Source organism: Aquarana catesbeiana, linkage group LG01 (genome assembly GCF_042186555.1).
Source record: "Aquarana catesbeiana isolate 2022-GZ linkage group LG01, ASM4218655v1, whole genome shotgun sequence".
Classification (NCBI taxonomy): Eukaryota; Metazoa; Chordata; class Amphibia; order Anura; family Ranidae; genus Aquarana; species Aquarana catesbeiana.
Genome location: NC_133324.1, coordinates 549,615,697 through 549,637,359, shown reverse-complemented (window position 1 = coordinate 549,637,359; position 21,663 = coordinate 549,615,697). Strand labels below are relative to the sequence as shown.

The 21,663-nt window shown below is 44.4% G+C and overlaps 1 protein-coding gene across 3 annotated transcripts in view; it reads right to left on the bottom strand.

Moving 5' to 3' along the window:
- The window catches only part of SGTA (small glutamine rich tetratricopeptide repeat co-chaperone alpha), an 80,256-nt gene that overhangs the window by 36,707 nt on the left and 21,886 nt on the right, over positions 1 to 21,663 (bottom strand). For all 3 annotated transcript variants that reach the window (XM_073595600.1, XM_073595609.1, XM_073595592.1), the window contains one exon: positions 3,678 to 3,777. In XM_073595600.1, the coding sequence (XP_073451701.1) occupies positions 3,678 to 3,777 (100 nt within the window). The remainder of the gene's footprint in view (positions 1 to 3,677; positions 3,778 to 21,663) is intronic.

Below are 21,663 nucleotides of genomic sequence, written 5' to 3'. Positions count from 1 at the left end.
CCACCTCCTCCCTCCTTGTTCCCCACCCCCCACCCTGTACCCGCCCCCAACTTGCAAGGCACTTCATTCCCAAAACCTTTAACCTAAAAGAGGTTATAACGGATGTGTGTATTCAAAAAAACACACAGGCTCCAGTATTGTGAGGAGTAAGTTCAGTTGTGAGAGAGAAAAAAAACTCCCACAAAAATTAAAAAAACTCTGGAACACAAAAAAATAGAAGAAAATATAAGTAGATAAGGGGAAGAGGAAACTTCTTGTTCCACTCCTCAAGTCTCCAGTGAAAATAGAGAAAGCTATAGAAAAAAAAAACTTTGTTTCCAAAAGGAGAAAAAGATCCCTGTAGATTCCTTCAGCGTCAAAAGTGTTCTTGAGCATTTGAAAGTCGCAGACATTATACCTTCTGTAGTCTTCCGGATTGCTGGGTGTATAGAGACCCATCTAAGGGCCCCATTCAATGCTTTTCTACATCTTATAAATAGGAGTTGTGATGCAAAAGGGCGGTAAAAAAACAGCTCAACGTCCGCCGCATTACTTTCCTCTGACATCTCCTATCTCCCAACATCTTCATCTGTTATGTAGCAGGTTAAGGAGATCTTGGAGAGCCTCCTCTTCTCGGTCGTCCTCTCGCATCCAGCCAATCAGCAGCTTCGGTGGGGGTGGTAAAAAAATGTGTTTTTCCATTATCCACAATGCGTAGTTTTGCTGGGTATAGCATACTGTACATCAGGTTCAGTTCTCTGAGCCGTTTCTTTATCGGATAGAAGGAAGCTCTTTGCTTTTGCGTGGTGGCAGAAAAATCAGGATAAATAGATATCTGATAGTTATGACACTTCAGCTCAGAGCCTGTCCTGGCTCCTTTTAGGATATTTTCTCTGTCTCTGAAGTGCAGAATCTTTGCTATCATGGGTCTGGGGATTGCTCCCTTAGGTGGTGGTTTACCTGGTACACGGTGTGCCCTCTCTATAGCAAACATTGCAGTGAAAGTTCCAGGGGCCATATTCACCTTCAGCCATTCCTCCAGGAATTCCTCCGGATGATTACCCTCCACTCCTTCAGGGAATCCCACCAGCCTTATATTATTTCTTCTCATGCGGTCCTCCATGTCGGCCATTTTAAGAGTGTGCTCAGAGAGGGTCTTTTTTATGATTTGGTTATCAGTGGTCATAGGCCTGACAGTGTCCTCTAGAGCAGCAATGCGGTGGTCAGCAGCCTGTGCCTTTTCTCTAAGCTTCTGCATATCATGTTTCATATAGGAGAATTCCATTTGCAGTTCCCCAAAGTGGTCTAGGAGCTTAGTCTGACATCCCTGTATGGCAGCCATTATTTGCTTAAGAGACGGTTCTCCTTCCTCCTCCAGGGCCCTGTCTGTATCATGTGTGGGTCCCCTATCCCTGTCCAGGGATCTCCCCCTGCGCACAGTGCGGTCCCTCTGTATTCTGGGACTCACCCGACCAGATGAAGCAGGCTGCGGTCTTTCAGTGTTCTCATGCTGCTGCTGAAGCGGCGGCCATTCCTCCTCCTCCTCTCTGTCCGGTGCCGCGGCGCCATCTTGAGAGCCCCAGGCATAGCGTGCCAGCCTCTCCCCCGGTGTTTTTGGCCACGGAGGCCCGTATTTCACCATCCCCTGATGCTCTCCGGAGGGTCCACAACTCATACCCCAGCAGTCCAGGACAAAAACGCCGACTTTAGCTCACAGGATTAGGTCAGGATGTGAAATCTACAGGGAGAGCTCCTCTCAAGACGTCCTCACATGCTGCGCGCCAGCTCCGCCCCCCCAGGTGGGGGATGTTTAAAAGAAAATCCCCCCTTCCAACATTTTACCTGAGGCTTGGGACTGGAGGAAGCGTGCCGCTTGTACTGACACAGAGCGAGACTGACAAGCATGGAATCAGGTACGTGCTCTTGACAGCCCCCGGTGGCGGCTTTAGGCATGACAACATTTACTTAAAAGGAGAAACCTCACAAGAATTAGAAAAGATCCTTGGGAATCTCCACTTACCTTATCCTGCTGCAGGGTTCTGTGGTAAACCAGACAGACCCAATCTTCACCACTCACCGTGGGCTCCGTTAAAAAACCTTCAAGGACCGGAGCCCTTTTTAATCAGGGGTTCCACACCCTTGGACCCGTAAAGCACCCCGAAAGGAAATATGGCTAAAAAAAACAAGCACTGGATCCCGGGGTCCAGCTCTCTAAAAAGAGAAGCGTTACAGGCAAAACCTAATTTCTTCTGACGCAAGGCCCGGGTACCATTCAATTTGGCCTAAAAAGACACTTTGAATGGATCCGGCTGCACGGCTTGCCCCGGCAAGGATTACACCAGCAGAGCTCAGCACATCTTCACTCGTGACCAACACCTAAGACACTGGCGAAAAAACTGAGGTACTCCCGGTAAGGGGAGGAGTTATACAGGGGGTTAACTTCCTGTCTAGGGTGTGCCAGTGTCCATCACCTAAAGATGCCTATATAAACCATACAGTAATTACTGTGGCTTTGTCCCGTGATGTACGATAAATTGCTGGACCGAATAAGACTTAGGAAAGGGAGTGGAAAGCCAATTCTAAAGCCTGCCCCGCCCCACATATTACTTAAAGGCTGTCAGGCAAGTCTATTCCCTTAACCGTAACTGAATGTCCTTATCTTCCTCACAAAGGTTCATCAGTTAAGTGGATGTTTGAATTGGTTGGAGCTACCAAAAAAAAAAAAAAAAAATGTGCCTGATAGGACTCTCAAAGACCCCCATGGCAGCACTTCCTGGAACAGGAAAACGTGGAGCAAGCATTTTGTTTTTTCAAGATCTATTGTCTCTGTTTCCTGTACCTCGCAGAGGGTGCTGGCATGGGGTGTAGTGGAAAACTGTTACTGCTGTCATCTTTGCTCTAAAGGAGTTTTCCTGTCAACTCCTGCGTAACTGAACTCAATCACTAGAACAGAAGGCAAACAAACAATCCTCAATTGGGACATAAACAATAATTAAAACCTAACAGAGGTTCTGAAACTTTTCAAAACCAGAACAGGTATCCCCATTGGACACCCCTAACCTCTCGTTTCTTTGACAACTCCAACATTTTGGGTTTTACTGTACCAAGAACAATGGTAACCAGGAGAAATAGGGAGGGTTAGTATTCCCAGCAGGGGCACAGACAATAAAAACCCAAAAGTGGTTTTAAACAGTTTTATATGATATTAGAATTTAAGAAAAGATTTTAGCTTTACATGCACCTTAAGGCAGCACGATTTGCAAGGAGCAGTACTGACATATATTAACCATAATGGTTTGTCGCTCACCTCTTTTAAACAATAAGGTCATGAAGGAGAAATGCTTATTAGATACGATGGACTAATAGTTTTGTATATTGTACTTTTCCTACACGTACCCAAATATGTACTCCAAAAGATTTACTTTTACTCTATTTAGTTCATACATATACAAATGTTAACATTACTGATTTCCAAAGACCAATGCACTTACTTAGAGCTCAAACAAAAAACAGCATCCCAAATCCTTAAATATGAATTCAGAAAGCAAATTTTAGTAAAGAAAAAACAGTCATGTCAAGATGTTACAAAATAGAAGCTTAATGTTAAATAAAAAGTCATGTTACAAAATCACAGCCAATCTTTGGACAGCAATACGTTTTTTTAAGAAGACCCATTTCACAGAGTAATAAATACATACCTATTGCAGTAATAGACTGCATTAGCTGGGTTATGCTCAATAGCTTTGGTGTAGAAGGAGATAGCACTGTCAAAGTTTTCCAGCTTCATTTGTTCGTTACCTTAAAATGCAATGCAGACATTTTAAATTTTGTATATACAAAAAGGTATACTGACAAACATGATTCCCTTTCTATAATATATATATATATCTATCTATCTGCAAAAAACTGATGTCCCACAGTAGACTGTCAGAATTAAAATGTCACTTTTTTGTTTCAAAGCAGCAGCAGCAAAGAATGAAATATAGAAACTGAATACATGCTTTGGGCATCAGTCACAATTGTACTTTAAAGAGGAACTTTACTTCAGGAAGAAGAAAATGCTAACAGGAAGGCTTTTTATTCAGGAAGGGACATACTAAGACTAAGCTACTCACCTGCCTCCTGAGAAATTTCTTTAGATTGCACACTGCCCTGCACATGCAACATTGGCATACCTTAGAGTCACTGGGGCTTGATGGGACTAGTATTTTCCACAAAGAAAAGGATGTTTGTGCCTTCATTCAAAGAAAGTGACAGACAATGCACTTTGGCACTGAATGTAGTATATTCTCTACTTGCTGAAAATGTTAGCTTGAAAAAAAGAAAAACAAAAAAATGCAGCTACATCTAGGTACTGGTAAGCTTCAATATTGTACATTTTTAAGTGTAAATACACTAACTGCGAAGGTTGACATCCTACTTTAATTCCATTAAAACTTGTACTGTTTTTCTGGTCATTGGACAGATTTGGCATTCTTTTGGTAGCATACTTCTAACAAAACCCCAGGCAAGCATGATGCCAATTAAAAGGGGCACTGTCTTAAAGTGGATCTTCACTGCATTTGAGCGCCACAAACCAAAAACACAATTTAATTTATTTCTAATATTCAAAGCAAACTTCCCCATAATCCATGTCTCTGTTTTTTTTTTTTTTTTTGAAAAAGCACTTTGAAAAACAACCCCCTAGCATTTCTGGCCATGGCCATCTTGAGTAAGGGCAAAAGATTTATGTAGCATTTACTTCTTGGAATAGATTTGCCCTTAGCTCAAGCACGCAAGCATGAGAGGGTGTGCTTAGCTGAGAAAGCCCCTTCTCCTGGGATGTATGACATCATTTGCCTAGGCAAGAAATCAGGAAGTAACCGAAGAAATATGGAAAAAAAAAAAAAAAAAAAAAAAGTTTAACACAAGTACATTTGTTATACTTTCCTATTTACTAATGCTAGCAGCATGAGGATTAAAAACAATCAATGTTGATTGGGAGAGTGAAGTTCCACTTTAAAGCAACTAATGGAAGCTGCCATTACTGAACTCTGCTTCTAAAAGCTGGTTCCCTGGCTGTCTGATGCATTGACTTCAATGTAGAGTTAAAAGAACTGTGTCCCTTACTAACCTGTGAGGCTGCTGGATGTGCAGTATAAACTGTATGTAGCTGTGGCTACATACAGCATACCTCCGTGTACAAGCCGAGATTTCCTGTCTCATACCTAGAACACAGAAGAGTCTACCCACAGAGGTGCTCATCTGCTCAGAGAAAACAATGTATTCTATCAGTGCAACAATGAATACAAAGCTTCTTTCATTGGCTAAGTCAGAGAGGCGGGCTGATGAAGTAACAACCTCTGACTCAGCCTGAGGAAGCCTTGTATTCAATTGATAGAATACATCGCTTGCTCTGAGAAGTTAAGCGCCTCTGTGGTAGACTCTTCTGTGTTCCAGGTATGAGACACTAAATCTTGGCTCGCACCCGAAACACAGTACAGTATGCTGTATGTAGCCACAGCTATATACAGGTTATACCGCACATCTAGCCACCTCACAGGTTAGTGAAGCACAGTTTGTTTGGGCCAGCTTGGCCCAAATGATCCAAGTGTGTGGAAAGATAGAGGTTATGCTTTAAGTAGTTCTGACACTTATATACAGCATGTTCTGGGACTCCGACAAATATACTGAAGTCAGAGAGACAGGGATCTAGTATTTTTTTTTTTTTTACAAAGAATCCGGCAACGGTAGCCCAAGTTTTTGTCTATTGACAGCGTCATTTTAATGCAATTATGTTTTTTTTTTTTTTAAATTACTACAAGTGAATATATCTGAAAAGGACTTGCTATTGGCTTTGCAAATTGAAATGTGCACACTTAAACTGATATATGCATGCTTATTTGGGTACATCCTTTTTCTCAAATGAAAAGTAATAAAAAAAAAAAAAAAAAATATATATATAGGATTTTTATAACAGTTTACCTGTAAAATCCTTTTCTTGGAGTACATCATGGGACACAGAGCACCATGGTAATCACTATGTGGGTATATAGGCACCTTCAGGTGATGGACACTGGTATACCCAACACAGGAAGTTCATACCCCTCCTCCTACCAGGAGTACCTCAGTTTTTGTAGCAAAGCAATATACCTAAACCCCAAAAAGAGGGGAGGAACCTCTGTGTCCCATGATGTACTCCAATGAAAGGATTTTTACAGGTAAGCTGTTATAAAAATCCTATTTTCTTTATCGTACAATATGGGACAGAGAGCACCATAGTAATCACTATGTGGGACGTCCCATAGCAATGCTATTTGAGAGGAGGGAGACAACCCATAGGGCACCCCCAGACTTGAGGACTTATACTGCTGCCTGCAGCACACTGCGCACAAAGGCGATATCCTCATACCTCCTTACATCCACCTGATAAAACTTGGTGAATGTATGTACTGAAGACAAAGTTGCGGCCTTACAGATCCGAGCCACGGAGGCCTGGTGACGCACTGCCCAAGAAGCACTAACCGTCCTGGTAGAGCGCGTTTTTACTTGAAAAGGTGGAATCTTACCCCTTAAATCATAAGTCTGAATTATAACTTGCCGAATCCACTAAGCGACAGTGGATTTCGACGCTGCCTGTCCTTTCTAAGGACCTTCTGGCAGGATAAAGAAGACATCAGTCTTCCGGATCTGAGCAGTCGTCTTTAAATAGACTTTGACCGCTCTCACCACATCGAGACAATTAAGTGACTTCTCTTCCCTGGAACATGGTTTTGGAAAAAACAATGGCAGGATAATGTCTTGGTTCAGGTGGAAACCTGAGACCACTTTTGGTAAAAAAGCTGGACGAGGGCGCAACACCACTCTGTCCTCATGAATAATCAAGTATGGCTCTTTGCAAGAAAGAGCAGCCAATTCCGAAACCCTCCTTGCTGAGGATGTAGCAACCAAGAACACTAATTTCCTTGTCAGAAGAAGGACTAAGGGAATATGTTGTAGTGGTTCGAATGGCTGTTTTTGTAACACAGATAAAACGAAGTTACATAGTAGGGGAGGCTGAAAAAAAAGACACGTCCATCAAGTCCAACCCATGTGTGTGATTATATGTCAGTATTACATTGTATATCCCTGTATGTTGCGGTCGTTCAGGTGCTTATCTAATAGTTTCTGGAACCACCGCCTGTGGAAGGCAATTTCACATCCTTGCCACTCTTACAGTTAAGAACCCTCTACGTAGTTTAAGGTTAAACCTCTTTTTTTCTAATTTTAATGAACAGCCACAAGTCTTGTTAAACTCCCTTCTGCGAAACAGTTTTATCCCTATTGTGGGGTCACCAGTATGGTATTTGTATATTGAAATCATATCCCCTCTCAAGCGTCTCTTCTCCAAAGAGAATAAGTTCAGTGCTCGCAACCTTTCCTCATAACCAATATCCTCCAGACCCTTTATTAGCTTTGTTGCCCTTCTTTGTACTCACTCCATTTCCAGTACATCCTTCCTGAGGACTGGTGCCCAGAACTGGACAGCATACTCTAGGTGCGGCCGGACCAGAATCTTGTAGAGCGGGAGAATTATCGTTTTATCTCTGGAGTTGATCCCCTTTTTAATGCACGCCAATATTCTGTTGGCATTGCATGCCATTGCTGAGCCTATCATCTACTAGGACCCCCAGGTCCTTTTCCATCCTAGATTCCCCCAGAGGTTCTCCCCCCAGTGTATAGATTGCATTCATATTTTTGCCACCCAAATGCATTTTTTTTTACATTTTTCTACATTGAACCTCATTTGCCATGTAGTTGCCCACCCCATTAAATTTGTTCAGATCTTTTTGCAAGGTTTCCACATCCTGCGGAGAAGTTATTGCCCTACTTAGCTTAGTATCATCCGCAAATAGAGATTGAACTGTTTGCTGTCTGTTGCCTGTTTGCTGTCTGTTGCCTGTTTGCTGTCTGTTGCCTGTTTGCTGGGTTGCATTTTGGGGGCTTTTCCTTTTAGTTTTTAATTTGCCTTTTGCTGTCACTTTTTAAATAGCTTTTTTTTTTTTTCCTGGTTTCATCAGTCTATCAATTAAGGGGTGTGGTTAATTGCTCACAGGTGCCTATTTAACTGGTTGTAGGACTCAGTCTGAGCGTGCTTAGTCTGAAGCTGTGGAGCTTGGTGTAAGTGGAGCTGGATTAAGTGGGAGTTAAAAACAAGAGGTTATAACAGGGGTCATAGTACCTGTGTAGTGTGAGTATCTGAGTGTTGTCTGAGTAGTGTGTGTGGATCGTTAGTACTTGTGTATTGTGTACCTGTGTATTGTCGTGTACCTGTGTATTGTCTTGAGTATTAGTGCCAGGAAGCTAGCTGTTAGGTAATTTGGACAGGGTAAAATCCCCAAATCCTCACTAAATTTAATAGGTACGATGCCCGGCGGGTGTGGAGAGGCGACTCTTTGTACATCTTGCCGCATGTATGCGTTCCTTGATCATCCGATCGAGGGCAAATACTGCTGTGCAAAATGTAAGCACATTGTTTCCCTGGAAGCCCAGGTTCTGAATCTGGGGAAGCAACTGTCAGCACTGAGAAGTCCCTCCATACTAAAGGTGAGCCAGGAACGTACACGGCAGGTGCCAGCAGGGGCCAGCACAGAGGCGGGTGGAGACAAAGAGGTGGAGGCACTAGCAAAGAGTAGATGGGTGACAGTCAGGAGGGGTAGAGGGGGAAGTGCCAGAGAGGCCGATCCAGGACTAGAGCATCCCAATAAGTACGCTCCATTGAGTGACATTGGTGTAATCAGTCAGGGACCAGCACTGCTGGAGATGAGGGACTCTCCTAGCTGCCAGGGGAAGAACTCCTCCAGTGAGAGTGGGGGGGCAGCAAAGGGAAAGGAAAGACAGATTCTGGTGGTAGGGGACTCAATTCTTAGAAGGACAGAGAGGGCAATCTGTAACCAAGACTTGAAGCGCCGAACAGTATGTTGTCTACCGGGCGCTCGGGTTCAGCACATCACGGATCTTGTGGACAGATTACTGGGAGGGGCTGGGGAAGACCCGGCTGTCATGGTGCACGTTGGCACCAATGACAAAGTCAGAGGCAGATGGAGTGTCCTAAAGAACAATTTTAGGGACTTAGGAGCTAAATTGAGGAAAAGGACCTCCAAGGTAGTGTTCTCAGGAATACTACCGGTACATCGAGCCACACCAGAAAGGCAGAGGGAGATTAGGGAAGTAAACAAGTGGCTGAAGAGCTGGTGTAGTAAGGAGGGGTTTGGGTTCCTGGAGGACTGGGCCGACTTCTCAGTCGGTAACCGGTACTATAGAAGGGACGGACTGCACCTAAATGAGGAGGGTGCAGATCTGCTGGGAATGAAGATGGCCAAAAAGTTAGAGGGGTTTTTAAACTAGGCGATGGGGGGGAGGGTCCAGAGACAGTGATAGCCAGCGCGAAAGATATTCCAGAGGGTAGTATTGGGGGCATTAGTGGTAGGTTAACCAAAGCACAAAAACACAAGGTGAGTATAGTAGCAAGTCCTAGTTGCAATCTTGAAACACCCAATACGAGGACAATATGCGACCGGTCTAAACTATGTGGCATGTTCACCAGTGCCAGGAGCATGGCGGACAAGATGGGTGAACTAGAGATACTGTTGTACAAGGAGGATTTGGATTTTGTGGGAATTTCAGAGACCTGGTTCAACAGCTCTCATGATTGGCTGGCAAACATTCAAGGGTATACCCTATACCGCAAGGATAGAGAGGGTAAAAAAGGGGGAGGGGTATGCCTATATATCAAGAATAACGTACAAGTGAATGTGAGAGATGACATCACTGAGGGGGCTAGGGAGGAGGTGGAATCTTTATGGGTAGAGTTGCAAAGGGATGAAGCTAAGGGGAAAATAATACTGGGAGTATGCTATAGGCCCCCTAACCTGAGGGAGGAAGTGGAGACGGATCTCCTATCACAAACTGGATTAGCAGCAAGGATGGGAAGTGTTATCATAATGGGGGATTTTAATTATCCAGACATAGACTGGGTGGAGGGAACCGCGCATTCATTTAAGGCTCGCCAGTTCCTTAGTGTCTTGCAGGACAATTTTATGGGTCAGATGGTAGACGCACCAACTAGAAATAAAACATTACTAGATCTACTGATTACCAACAATACAGACCTGATAACAGATGTGGAAATACGGGGCAATTTAGGTAACAGCGATCACAGGTCAATTAGTTTCAGTATAAATCACACAAATAGGAAACATGAAGGGAACACAAAGACACTGAATTTCAAAAGAGCCAACTTCCCTAAACTACAAACCTTGCTAAAAGGCATAAATTGGGATAAAATATTAGGAACAAAGAATACGGAGGAGAGATGGGTTTGCTTTAAGAGCATATTAAATAAGGGCATTAGCCAATGTATCCCATTGGGTAATAAATTTAAAAGAGCGAACAAACATCCTGGATGGCTTAACTCCAATGTAAAAATGCATATAAAAGCAAAGGAGAAGGCCTTCAAAAAATACAAGGTTGAGGGATCATCCTCAGCATTCAGAATTTATAAAGAATGCAATAAGAAATGTAAGGGTGCAATTAGGATGGCTAAGATAGAACATGAAAGACACATAGCGGAGGAGAGCAAAAAAAATCCCAAGAAATTCTTTAAGTATGTAAACAGTAAAAAAGGGAGGACAGACCATATTGGCCCCATAAAGAATGAGGAAGGACATCTGGTTACAAAGGATGGGGAGATGGCAAAGGTATTGAATTTATTCTTCTCCTCAGTCTTCACGAGTGAATCGGGGGGCTTCAGTAACCAAAACTGCAGTGTTTATCCTCATGACACAACACAGGAAGCACCGACATGGTTAACAGAGGACGGAATTAAAATTAGACTTGAGAAACTTAACATTAATAAATCACCGGGACCAGATGGCTTGCATCCGAGGGTACTTAGGGAACTCAGTCAGGTGATTGCCAGACCGTTGTTCCTAATTTTTACAGACAGTCTATTGACTGGAATGGTACCAGCTGATTGGAGAAAAGCCAATGTAGCACCAATATTTAAAAAGGGCCCAAAAAACATCCCTGGGAATTACAGACCAGTTAGCCTAACATCAATAGTATGTAAACTCTTGGAGGGGATGATAAGGGACTATATACAAGATTTTAGTAATAAGAATGATATCATTAGCAGTAATCAGCATGGATTCATGAAGAATCGATCTTGCCAAACCAATCTATTAACCTTCTATGAGGAGGTGAGTTGCCATCTAGATAAAGGAAGGCCCGTAGACGTGGTGTATCTGGATTTTGCGAAAGCATTTGACACAGTTCCCCATAAACGTTTACTGTAGAAAATAAGGTGCGTTGGCATGGACCATAGGGTGAGTACATGGATTGAAAACTGGCTACAAGGGCGTGTTCAGAGGGTGGTGATAAATGGGGAGTACTCAGAATGGTCAGGGGTGGGTAGTGGGGTTCCCCAGGGTTCTGTGCTGGGACCAATCCTATTTAATTTGTTCATAAACGACCTGGAGGATGGGATAAACAGTTCAATCTCTGTATTTGCAGACGATACTAAGCTAAGCAGGGCAATAACTTCTCCGCAGGATGTGGAAATCTTGCAAAAAGACCTGAACAAATTAATGGGGTGGGCGACTACATGGCAAATGAGGTTCAATGTAGAAAAATGTAAAATAATGCATTTGGGTGGCAAAAATATGAATGCAATCTATACACTGGGGGGAGAACCTCTGGGGGAATCTAGGATGGAAAAGGACCTGGGGGTCCTAGTGGATGATAGGCTCAGCAATGGCATGCAATGCCAAGCTGCTGCTAATAAAGCAAACAGAATATTGGCATGCATTAAAAGGGGGATCAACTGCAGAGATAAAACGATAATTCTCCCGCTCTACAAGACTCTGGTCCGGCCGCACCTGGAGTATGCTGTCCAGTTCTGGGCACCAGTCCTCAGGAGGGACGTACTGGAAATGGAGCGAGTACAAAGAAGGGCAACAAAGCTAATAAAGGGTCTGGAGGATCTTAGTTAAGAGGAAAGGTTGCGAGCACTGAACTTATTCTATCTGGAGAAGAGACGCTTGAGAGGGGATATGATTTCAATTTACAAATACTGTACTGGGGACCCCACAATAGGGATAAAACTTTTTCGCAGAAGAGAGTTTAATAAGACTCGTGGCCACTCATTACAATTAGAAGAAAAGAGGTTTAACCTTAAAACTACGTAGAGGGTTCTTTACTGTAAGAGCGGCAAGGATGTGGAATTCCCTTCCACAGGCGGTGGTCTCAGCGGGGAGCATTGATAGCTTCAAGAAACTATTAGATAATCACCTGAATGACCGCAATATACAGGGATATGTAATGTAATACTGACACATAATCACACACATAGGTTGGACTTGATGGACTTGTGTCTTTTTTCAACCTCACATACTATGTAACTATGTAACTGTTTACCCCATCCTCCAAGTCATTTATGAACAAATTAAATAGGATTGGTCCCAGCACAGAACCCTGGGGGACCCCACTACCCACCCCTGACCATTCCGAGTACTCCCCATTTCTCCCCACCCTCTGAACTTACCCTTGTAGCCAGTTTTCAATCCATGTACTTACCCTATGGTCCATGCCAACGGACCTTATTATGTACAGTAAATATTTATGGGGAACTGTGTCAAATGCTTTTGCAAAATCCAGATGCACCACGTCTACGGGCCTTTTATCTAGATGGCAACTCACCTCCTCATAGGAGGATAATAGATTGGTTTGGCAAGAACGATTCTTCATGAATCCATGCCGATTACTGCTAATGATACCATTCTCATTACTAAAATCTTGTATATAGTCCCTTATCATCCCCTCCAAGAGTTTACATACTATTGATGTTAGGCTAACTGGTCTGTAATTCCCAGGGATGCATTTTGGGCCCTTTTTAAATATTGGTGCTACTTTGGCTTTTCTCCAATCAGCTGGTACCATTCCAGTCAGTAGACTCTCAGTAAAAATTAGGAACAATGGTCTGGCAATTACTTGACTGAGTTCCCTAAGTACCCTCGGGTGCAAGCCATCTGGTCCCGGTGATTTATTAATGTTAAGTTTCTCATATCTAATTTTAATTCTGTCCTCTGTTAACCATGGAGGTTTTTCCTGTGATGTGTCATGAGGATAATACTGCAGTTTTGGTTACTGAAGCCCCCCCGATTCCCGTGAAGACTGAGGAGAAGAATAAATTCAATGCCTTCGCCATCTCCCCATCCTTTGTAACCAGATGTCCTTCCTCATTCTTTATGGGGCCAATATGGTCTGTCTTACCTTTTTTTACCGTTTACATACTTAAAGAATTCTTGGGATTTTTTCTTGCTCTCCTCTGCTATGCGTCTTTCATGTTCTATCTTCGCTGTCCTTACATTTCTTGTTGCATTCTTTATAAAGTCTGAATGTTGATGATGATCCCTCAACCTTGTATTTTTTTGAAGGCCTTCTCCTTTGCTTTTATATGAATTTTTACATTGGAGTTAAGCCATCCAGGACTTTTGATCACGCTTTTAAAATGTATTACCCAATGGGATGCATTGGCAAATGCCCTTATTTAATATGCTCTTAAAGCAAACCCATCTTCTCCTCTGTGCTCTTTGTTCCTAAGATTTTATCCCAGTTTATGCCTTCTAGCAAGGCTCGTAGTTTAGGGAAGTTGGCTCTTCTGAAATTCAGTGTCTTTGTATTCCCCTTATGTTTCCTATTTGTGTAATTTATACTGAAGCCAATTGATCTGTGATCGTTGTTACCTAAATTGCCCCATATTTCTAAATCCGTGATCAGGTCTGTATTGTAGATAAACAGTAGATCTAGCAACGCTTTATTTCTAGTTGGCGCGTCTACCATCTGACCCATAAAATTGTCCTGCAAGACATTTAGGAACTGGCGATCCTTAGATGAATGCGCGGTTCCCTCCGCCCAGTCTTTGTCTGGATAGTTAAAATCCCCCCTTATGATAACACTTCCCATCCTTGCTGCTAATCCAAATTCTGATAGGAGATCCGTCTCCCCTTCCTCCCTCCGGTTAGGGGGCCTCTAGCATACTCCCAGTATTATTTTCCCCTTAGCTTCATCCCTTTGGAGCTCTACCCATAGGGATTCCACCTCCTCCCTAGCTCCCTTTGTGATGTCATCTCTCACATTCACTTGTACATTGTTCTTGATATATAGACATACCACTTCCCTTTATCGCAAGGATAGAGAGGGTAAAAAAGGGGAATACCCTTGAATGTTTGCCAGCCAATCATGAGAGCTGTTGAACCAGGTCTCCGAAATTCCCACAAAATCCAAATTTTTCTTGTACAACAGTATCTCTAGTTCACCCATCTTGTCCACCAGGCTCCTGGCATTGGTGAACATGCCACGTAGTTTAGACCGGTCGCATATTATCCTCTTATTGGGCGTTCCGAGATTTCAACTAGGACTTGCTACTATACTTACCTTGGGTTTATGTGCTTTGGTCAACCTACCAATATTGCCCCCGATACTACCCTCTGGAATATGTTCCGTGCTATGTCTACCTCTGGACCCTCCCTAACCCCTCTAACTTTTTGGCCATCTTCATTCCAAGCTGATCTGCACCCTCCTCATTTAGGTGCAGTCCGTCCCTTCTATAGTACCAGTTATCGACTGAGAAGTCGGCCCAGTCCTCTAGGAAACCAAACCCCTCCTTACTACACTAGCTCTTTAGCCACTTGTTTACTTCCCTAATCTCCCTCTGCCTTTTTGGTGTGGCTCTATGTACTGGTAGTATTCCTGAGAATACTACCTTGGAGGTACTTTTCCTCAATGTAGCTCCTAAGTCCCTAAAATCGTCCTTTAGGACACTCCATCTCCCTCTGACTTTGTCATTGGTGCCAATGTGCACCAGGACAGCTAGGATTTCCCCAGCCCCTCCCAGTAATCTATCCACCAGATCCGTGATGTGCCAAACCCGAGCGCCCGGTAGACAACATACTGTTTGGCGCCTTCAGGTCTTTGTTACAGATTGGTCTCTCTGTCCTTCTAAGAATTAAGTCCCCTACCACCAGAATCTGTCTCTCTTTTCCCTTAGCTTCCCCCTTCCCCCCCACTCTCACTGGAAGAGTTCTTCCACCAGCAGCTAGGAGAGTCCCTCAGCAACAGGAGTGCTGGTCCCTGACTGGTTTCACTAATGTCACTCAATGGAGCATACTTATTGGGATGCTCCGGCCCTGGATCGGCCTCCCTGGCACTTCCCCCTCTACCCTTCCTGTCACCCATCTACTCTTTGCTAGTGCCTGCACCTCTTTGTCTCCACCCGCCTCTGTGCTGGCCCCAGCCGGCACCTGCCATGTACATTCCTGGCTCTCCTTTAGTATGGAGGGACTTCTCAGTGCTGACAGTTGTTTCCCCAGATTCAGAACCTGGGCTTCCAGGGAAACAATGTGCTTACATTTTGCACAGCAGTATTCACCCTCGATCTTATGATCAAGGAACGCATACATGCCGCAAGATGTACAACGAGTCGCCTCTCCACACCCGCCGGGCATGGTACCTATTAAATTTAATGAGGATTGGGGATTATACCCTGTCCAAATGACCTAACAACTAGCTTCCTGACACTAATACTCAACAAGACAATACACAGGTACTTGCAAACCTACGTGCATTCGCAAGTTCAAGTCCCAAGGGTTCAAAGGTGGTCTGACTGGCAGATTAAGCCGCATCACCCCTTACATAAAATCCAGGACTAAAGAATGTGTAGCAAGCAGTCTTTCAAATACAACAGATAAAGCTGAGACTTGGCCCTTAATAGTACTCAAGGCCAGCTTCATCTCTACCCCTAATTGTAGAAAGGCAAGAAATCTGCCTATGATATACTTCCGAGGGTGCCAACCCTTGGGTTCACACCAGGAAACATAAGCCCTCCAAACTCTACAATATACAGTTCTGGAAGCTGGCTTCCTTGCATTAATCAAGGTAGAGATAACTGACCCGGAAAGCCCACATTTCTTCAGAATGTGGGTTTCAATAGCCAAGCCATTAAATTTAGCGTTCGTAATGCAGGAAGGAATATTGGCCCCTGTGAGAGTAGGTCTGGCCGTAGTGGAAGGGACCATGGATCCCCCACCGCCATCTTTACTATTTCTGCATACCATGACCTTCTGGGCCATGCTGGGGCTACCAGAATTACTGTCTCTCTTTCCAGCTTCATCCTGAAAAGTCGTCGGGGCAGCAACTGAATAAGGGGGGGAATGCATAAATCAGTGAGAACTGATCCCACGGGGTCACCAACACATCTGTCCTGCATGCGAGTGGATCCCTTGTTCTGGACACAAAGTTGACTAACTTCATGTTGAACCTGGACGCCAGGAGATCTACGTCCGGAGTCCCCCATCTTAGGCAAACAGCCCGAAAAATGTCAGGGTGAAGAGACCATTCCCCCAGGAATAACTGCTGGCGACTCAGGTAGTCCTCCTGCCAATTCTCTACTCCTGGAATGAAGACTGCCAATAGGCACGGAACATTCCTTTCTGCCAAACTTAGAATATGGTTCACCTCTGTCTGCGCTGCGAGACTCTTGGTGCCCCCTTGGTGATTGATATAGGCCACAGCCATGGCATTGTCAGACTGGATCCTGACAGGACAATCCCGTAACCTGAAAGTCCAGGCCTTCAGAGCCAGACGCACTGCCCGAATCTCTAGGATGTTGATGGGCAAGGCTTTCTCGGTTCTTGACCACTGTCCTTGTTGACTTATCTAGTACTGCTCCCCAGCCTGAAAAGCTGGCGTCTGTTACCACCTTCCAGATAACTGGTCTGAAGGGTTTTCCTTTCAGCAGATTCTGGGTTAGTAACCAACTGAGGCTTTGGGACACCCTTGGGGACAACCGCATTGGCAAGTCTAAAGCTTGAATCATTTTGTTCCAAGCAGACAGGATACTGTTTTGCAACAGTCTCGAATGGAACTGGGCATAGGGAACTGCTTTGAATGAAGCCACCATCTTTCCTAACAGCCTCATGCAAAGGCGAATGGAGGGATCTCCTTTTTACCTGACCATCCGCAGTAGCTCTCTTATGGAGTTGATATTTGCCTGAGGCAAGAAGACCCTTTTCTGGGCTGTATCTATGATCAGACCCAAGTACTCAAGCCTTTTTAGCGGTTTTAAGGAAGACTTCTCTAGGTTGAGAATCCAGCCTAGACTTTCAAGGTAACTGGTTGTAATGCGTACACTTTGCTCCAAACGAGCTACCGACTGGTCTATTAGCAATTGATTGTCTAGGTATGCCAAGACTGTTATGCCCTGTGCCCTTAACCTGGCTAGAGGTGGGGCCAGCACTTTTGTGAACACCCGGGGTGCTGTAGCTAGCCCTAAGGGCAAGGCTACAAAAACTGAAAATGCTGTTCTACTTCGACCGCAGAAACCTTTGGCGAGCGGGAAATATAGGGACATGCAGGTATGCATCCCTGATGTCGATAGATGCCAGAAGTTCTCCTCCTTGTAGGATAGAAACCACTGACCTGAGCGACTCCATGCGAAAGGAGCGGATCTTCAGGAACTGATTTAGATTTTTTAGATCTAGAATGGGTCTGACATCTCCATTCGGTTTTGGTACCATAAAGAGGTTTGAATAAAACCGCAAACCTTGCTCTTCTGTGGGGATTTGTATGATCACCCCCTGAGCCATTAATCGGTCTAGTGCCCGAAACAGAGATGGTCTTTTCCTTGGATCTTTGGGAACGTTTGACCTCAGGAAATGAGACGGTGGAAAGTCACGAAATTCCAGTTTGCACCCCAGAGTTACCATGGAGATGACCCATCTGTCCTGAATTTCCTCTTGCCAGACTTCTGAAAACTGCAGAAGTCTTCCCCCCACCGTGGCGAGGGGGGCACCTCTTCATAATGAGGCTTTAGAATTGTGTTTTGCATGTTTCCGGCCCTGGGACTTCTTTTGAGCCTGGGCCTGACCCTGAGGTTTTCCTCTAGAGTCTGACGGCGGCGGCCGTCGCCACTGCCTAGAGGAGGAAGCCCCTGGCGCAGGAGAAAGAGCCCGCTTAAATGAAGGGCGTTTATACTTTCTTTTGACTGGCAAAAAAGTACTTTTCCCACTGGAAATCGTGTTATTCAAATCATCCCCAAATAGCCGATCCCCATGAAAAGGAAAACCAGTCAGGAGCTTTTTGCATGGTGCTTCAGCTGACCAATTTGTTAAACCACAGGATTCTATGCATGTGTACTAGCACAAGCGCAAGGCGGGACGCCTGGTGAATAGAATCTTTAAAGGTGTCTATGGTAAAACATAATGCTTTTGGTAGGTCGGCCAAATAACGGGCTTGTTGTGTAGGAACCTATTTAAGGGCCTGTCTAAATTGGTCCTTTAAGGATTGACAGATGCCTATTGCAGCAACTGCAGGCTGAGCAACCGCACCTGTTAAAGAAAGAGGATTTTAACAGGAATTCCAACCTTTTATCTGTTGGATCCTTAAGCATTTGTGCATTGTCTACTGGACAAGTTGGACTTTTATCCACACTGGAAATCGCAGCGTCAACTGCTGGTACATTCCATTTTTTTGGTGAATTTCTCCTCCATGGGATAGAGAACTGAGAATCTCTTTTGGAGGGAGAAAATGCTTATCCGGGTGATCCCATTCAGCATAAATAAGCTGTTCTATTAATGCATGGACAGGAAACACATGCAAAGACTGAAGGTTTTAAAGGACCCAAGGAAGAAACCAAACTTTCAGCAGACTCCGTTAGGGGTAGCATGAAAGTAGAAAAACCATCTCCGTAAGATATTGTATCGGCAACTTCTCAGATTGCAAAACTGAAAAGGGTTCATCTACCATGGTTTCCTCCGCAGAGGAGTCATCGGTTTGTCTTTCCTCCTAATCGCCTGAGGGTACCACCTTATCCTGTACCCACTGCTCCCCTTGCAAAGGGTCCAAGGTGGGGGAGGGGGATCTAGCACGCTTCCTAAACATTTGAATGGAGGATGCGATTAAAGCCATTAATCTTCCTTCTAGGCCCTGCAGGCCGGAGGAAAAGGCATCTTCAGTCACGTATACAGGGGCTGAGGTCAAAGAAGCAGCTGCACCATCAATTTGTTCCAATGACTCACCCTGGCTTGCCATAATTGGTATTTCAGGTGAGGATAACAGTGTGGAAACACGACTGGAGTTCCTAACGCCTGGGGGTGAAACCTTTGGCACCTTTTTGGTTTTTGTGGTGTCTTTTTTTGGTACGCATAGTTCTAAGCACAAAAGCAGAGGCACCATTTAATTGCACTAATTGCTGAACATAGTCTGACAGAGTAATGTTGCTATATAGGTTCAGCCTAGTGCTGGGAAAAATGTCCTTTCCTTAGGAATGCCACTTGCAGCCCTTACGTGCTCCACCTGCTTCCCGAGTATAGGCTGCTTGCTCCTCCTCGCTATCAGCCGAGGAAACACTGCTCCAACTGATCCTTAATGAGAAGTAGTATATGATACTGCGCCACTGTATCTACAAGCAAAATACAAGTGAAAAATGAGGGCGAAAATAAAACCGGTGGGTCCCCTCGTAGTCAAAAAACAAGAAATCCTTAAGCCTGTGCTTGTGCTGTGCGTCCTCATGAATGCTCGCGGCGCATCGCCTAGGCCCCGTCCCCTTCCTTAACCCGCCCCCCTTCTTTAAGTTTAAAAATGTTCCTGCGGGTGGCTTTTGGGTCCGCAGACCCAACACGAGGGGCAGAGCCCAAGGACCCAAGCAGGCAGAGGAAAACTCGGGACCTCCACACCCCCCCACGGAGGGGGGGTATTGCAAGGGAGGTACAACAACCGCTGATTCCCTAACCCTTCTGGTCCCTTCAGGGGGGGAGAAAAGCATGGCAGATCTCCTACATCGTGAGGAATCCCCCTGTGCAAGCTGCTGCGGCCACACACAGACTGACACTGAACTGATGTAAAAGACAACAGATTAAGGTATGTGCATATACTCCCTCTAGTGGAGACTTAAGGTGGACTTTAGTTCCTAGGTTTCTTCCTTTACCTTATCCCCGCCGCAGGATTTGCTGATTTAACAGACAGATTCAATCTTCAACCATCACTGCGGGCTGTGTTAGCAAACCTTCAAGGACCGGGTCCTTTTTTTATCAGAGTTCCACTCCCTTGGACCTGTAAAAGCACCTCGCCAGGAAAAACTTTAGGTAATGTAGGATGACCAAAGCTCTGGGTCCTGGGGTCCAGCCCTGCAAAGAGGCGTTACAGGCAAAACCTCATGCTTCGGATACGAGGCCCGGGTACCATCCACTTTGGCCTCAGTGGCACTTTGGATGGATCCGGTCTATGGAGGCTATTTAAATCTAGCAAGGATCCCTCCTGGAGCTCCTCAGCGCACATCTTCACTCGTGATGAACACCTTAGACACTGGCGAAAAAACTAATGTACTCCTGGTAGGAGGAGGGGTTATATAGGGAGTGAACTTCCTGTATTGGGTATACCAGTGTCAACACCTGAAGGTGCCTATATACCCACATAATTCTGCCAGTAACACATTTCTTGCTCTATGGCGACAATGTTCAAACACTGTAGTATATCTATCGAAGAGCAGCATTGTCAACCTAGGACTACAGAGTACCTGTCTGTCCACATCTGTATTACCTAGAAGGGAAGGTGGCCTGTAGTTGATAGAAAACAGTTGGGAAGCCTGATAAGATTGTTTATGATTTCAGTTTAGTTCACATAAGTGATAAGGATACAGGATTTCTGGTAGCATCAATTGGTGTTTTCAGTACTTATTGAAAATATACTTAGTCTAAACACAAAAAAAACAAACCCCTCCCCCCCCCACCTAAGGAATGGTAATCTGCAATACACTGCATTTTTGGAATGACCATCACTGTACCAATCGTTTCATTGTGGGCCACCTTCTTCTTGGCTACCAGTGATCAATTCTCTTACAAAGTTCTGCCATGCTCCCTTCAGAGTTGGTAAATATTATACATCTATCTATATCCATCTATCTTTGGGAGAATAGGCAAATAATATTAAGCATCACTTTGGGGAATCGGCCTAAAGTACTCCCAAAGGATCCAAAAAGCACCAGTACATCTTAAAAGATCCTCAGACCCATTAGGTATTCAAAGTGGAATATAATAGAAAATAGGCAAACAGAGAGGAGGGTAAAACAATGACCCCACCAGGAGGCTAGAGGGAACCAAAATATTTAGACATGGGAGAAATTGTAAAAAAATTATTCTTTTCTCTTTCACTAGCCTTAGGTTCACCAACACCTCAGGACTGTACTACATGGTCATCAGCAAAGAGGGAGGCATTACTTCAACTGCAACCACGTAAAATTAACAAAAAAGGGAAAGGGACTGCCGATGTGCAGGACTAGGGTAGTACCGATGAAGTATCCTTTTAAAAAGTTATTCTAAAGATTAGGTTTCTTATCTAGTTGGGGGATGTATCCATCCAATACAAAATTCTGGAAGATGACAGCAATGTTTCACATGCTGTAGAACAATATTGAAACTTACACTGGTGCGTTCTACCATAAACTAACAACTCTCAATTTTGTTCAGACGTCTTGTTTCATATGGTTTTAAACATCCTCCATACCCTGGACTTCACATTCACAGCGGGAAAAAAAACTGAGAACCTAAAGACGAAGTAGGAGGAAGATTCTCCAATGCCAGTTATTACAGCATCAACTTTAGATTACCTAGT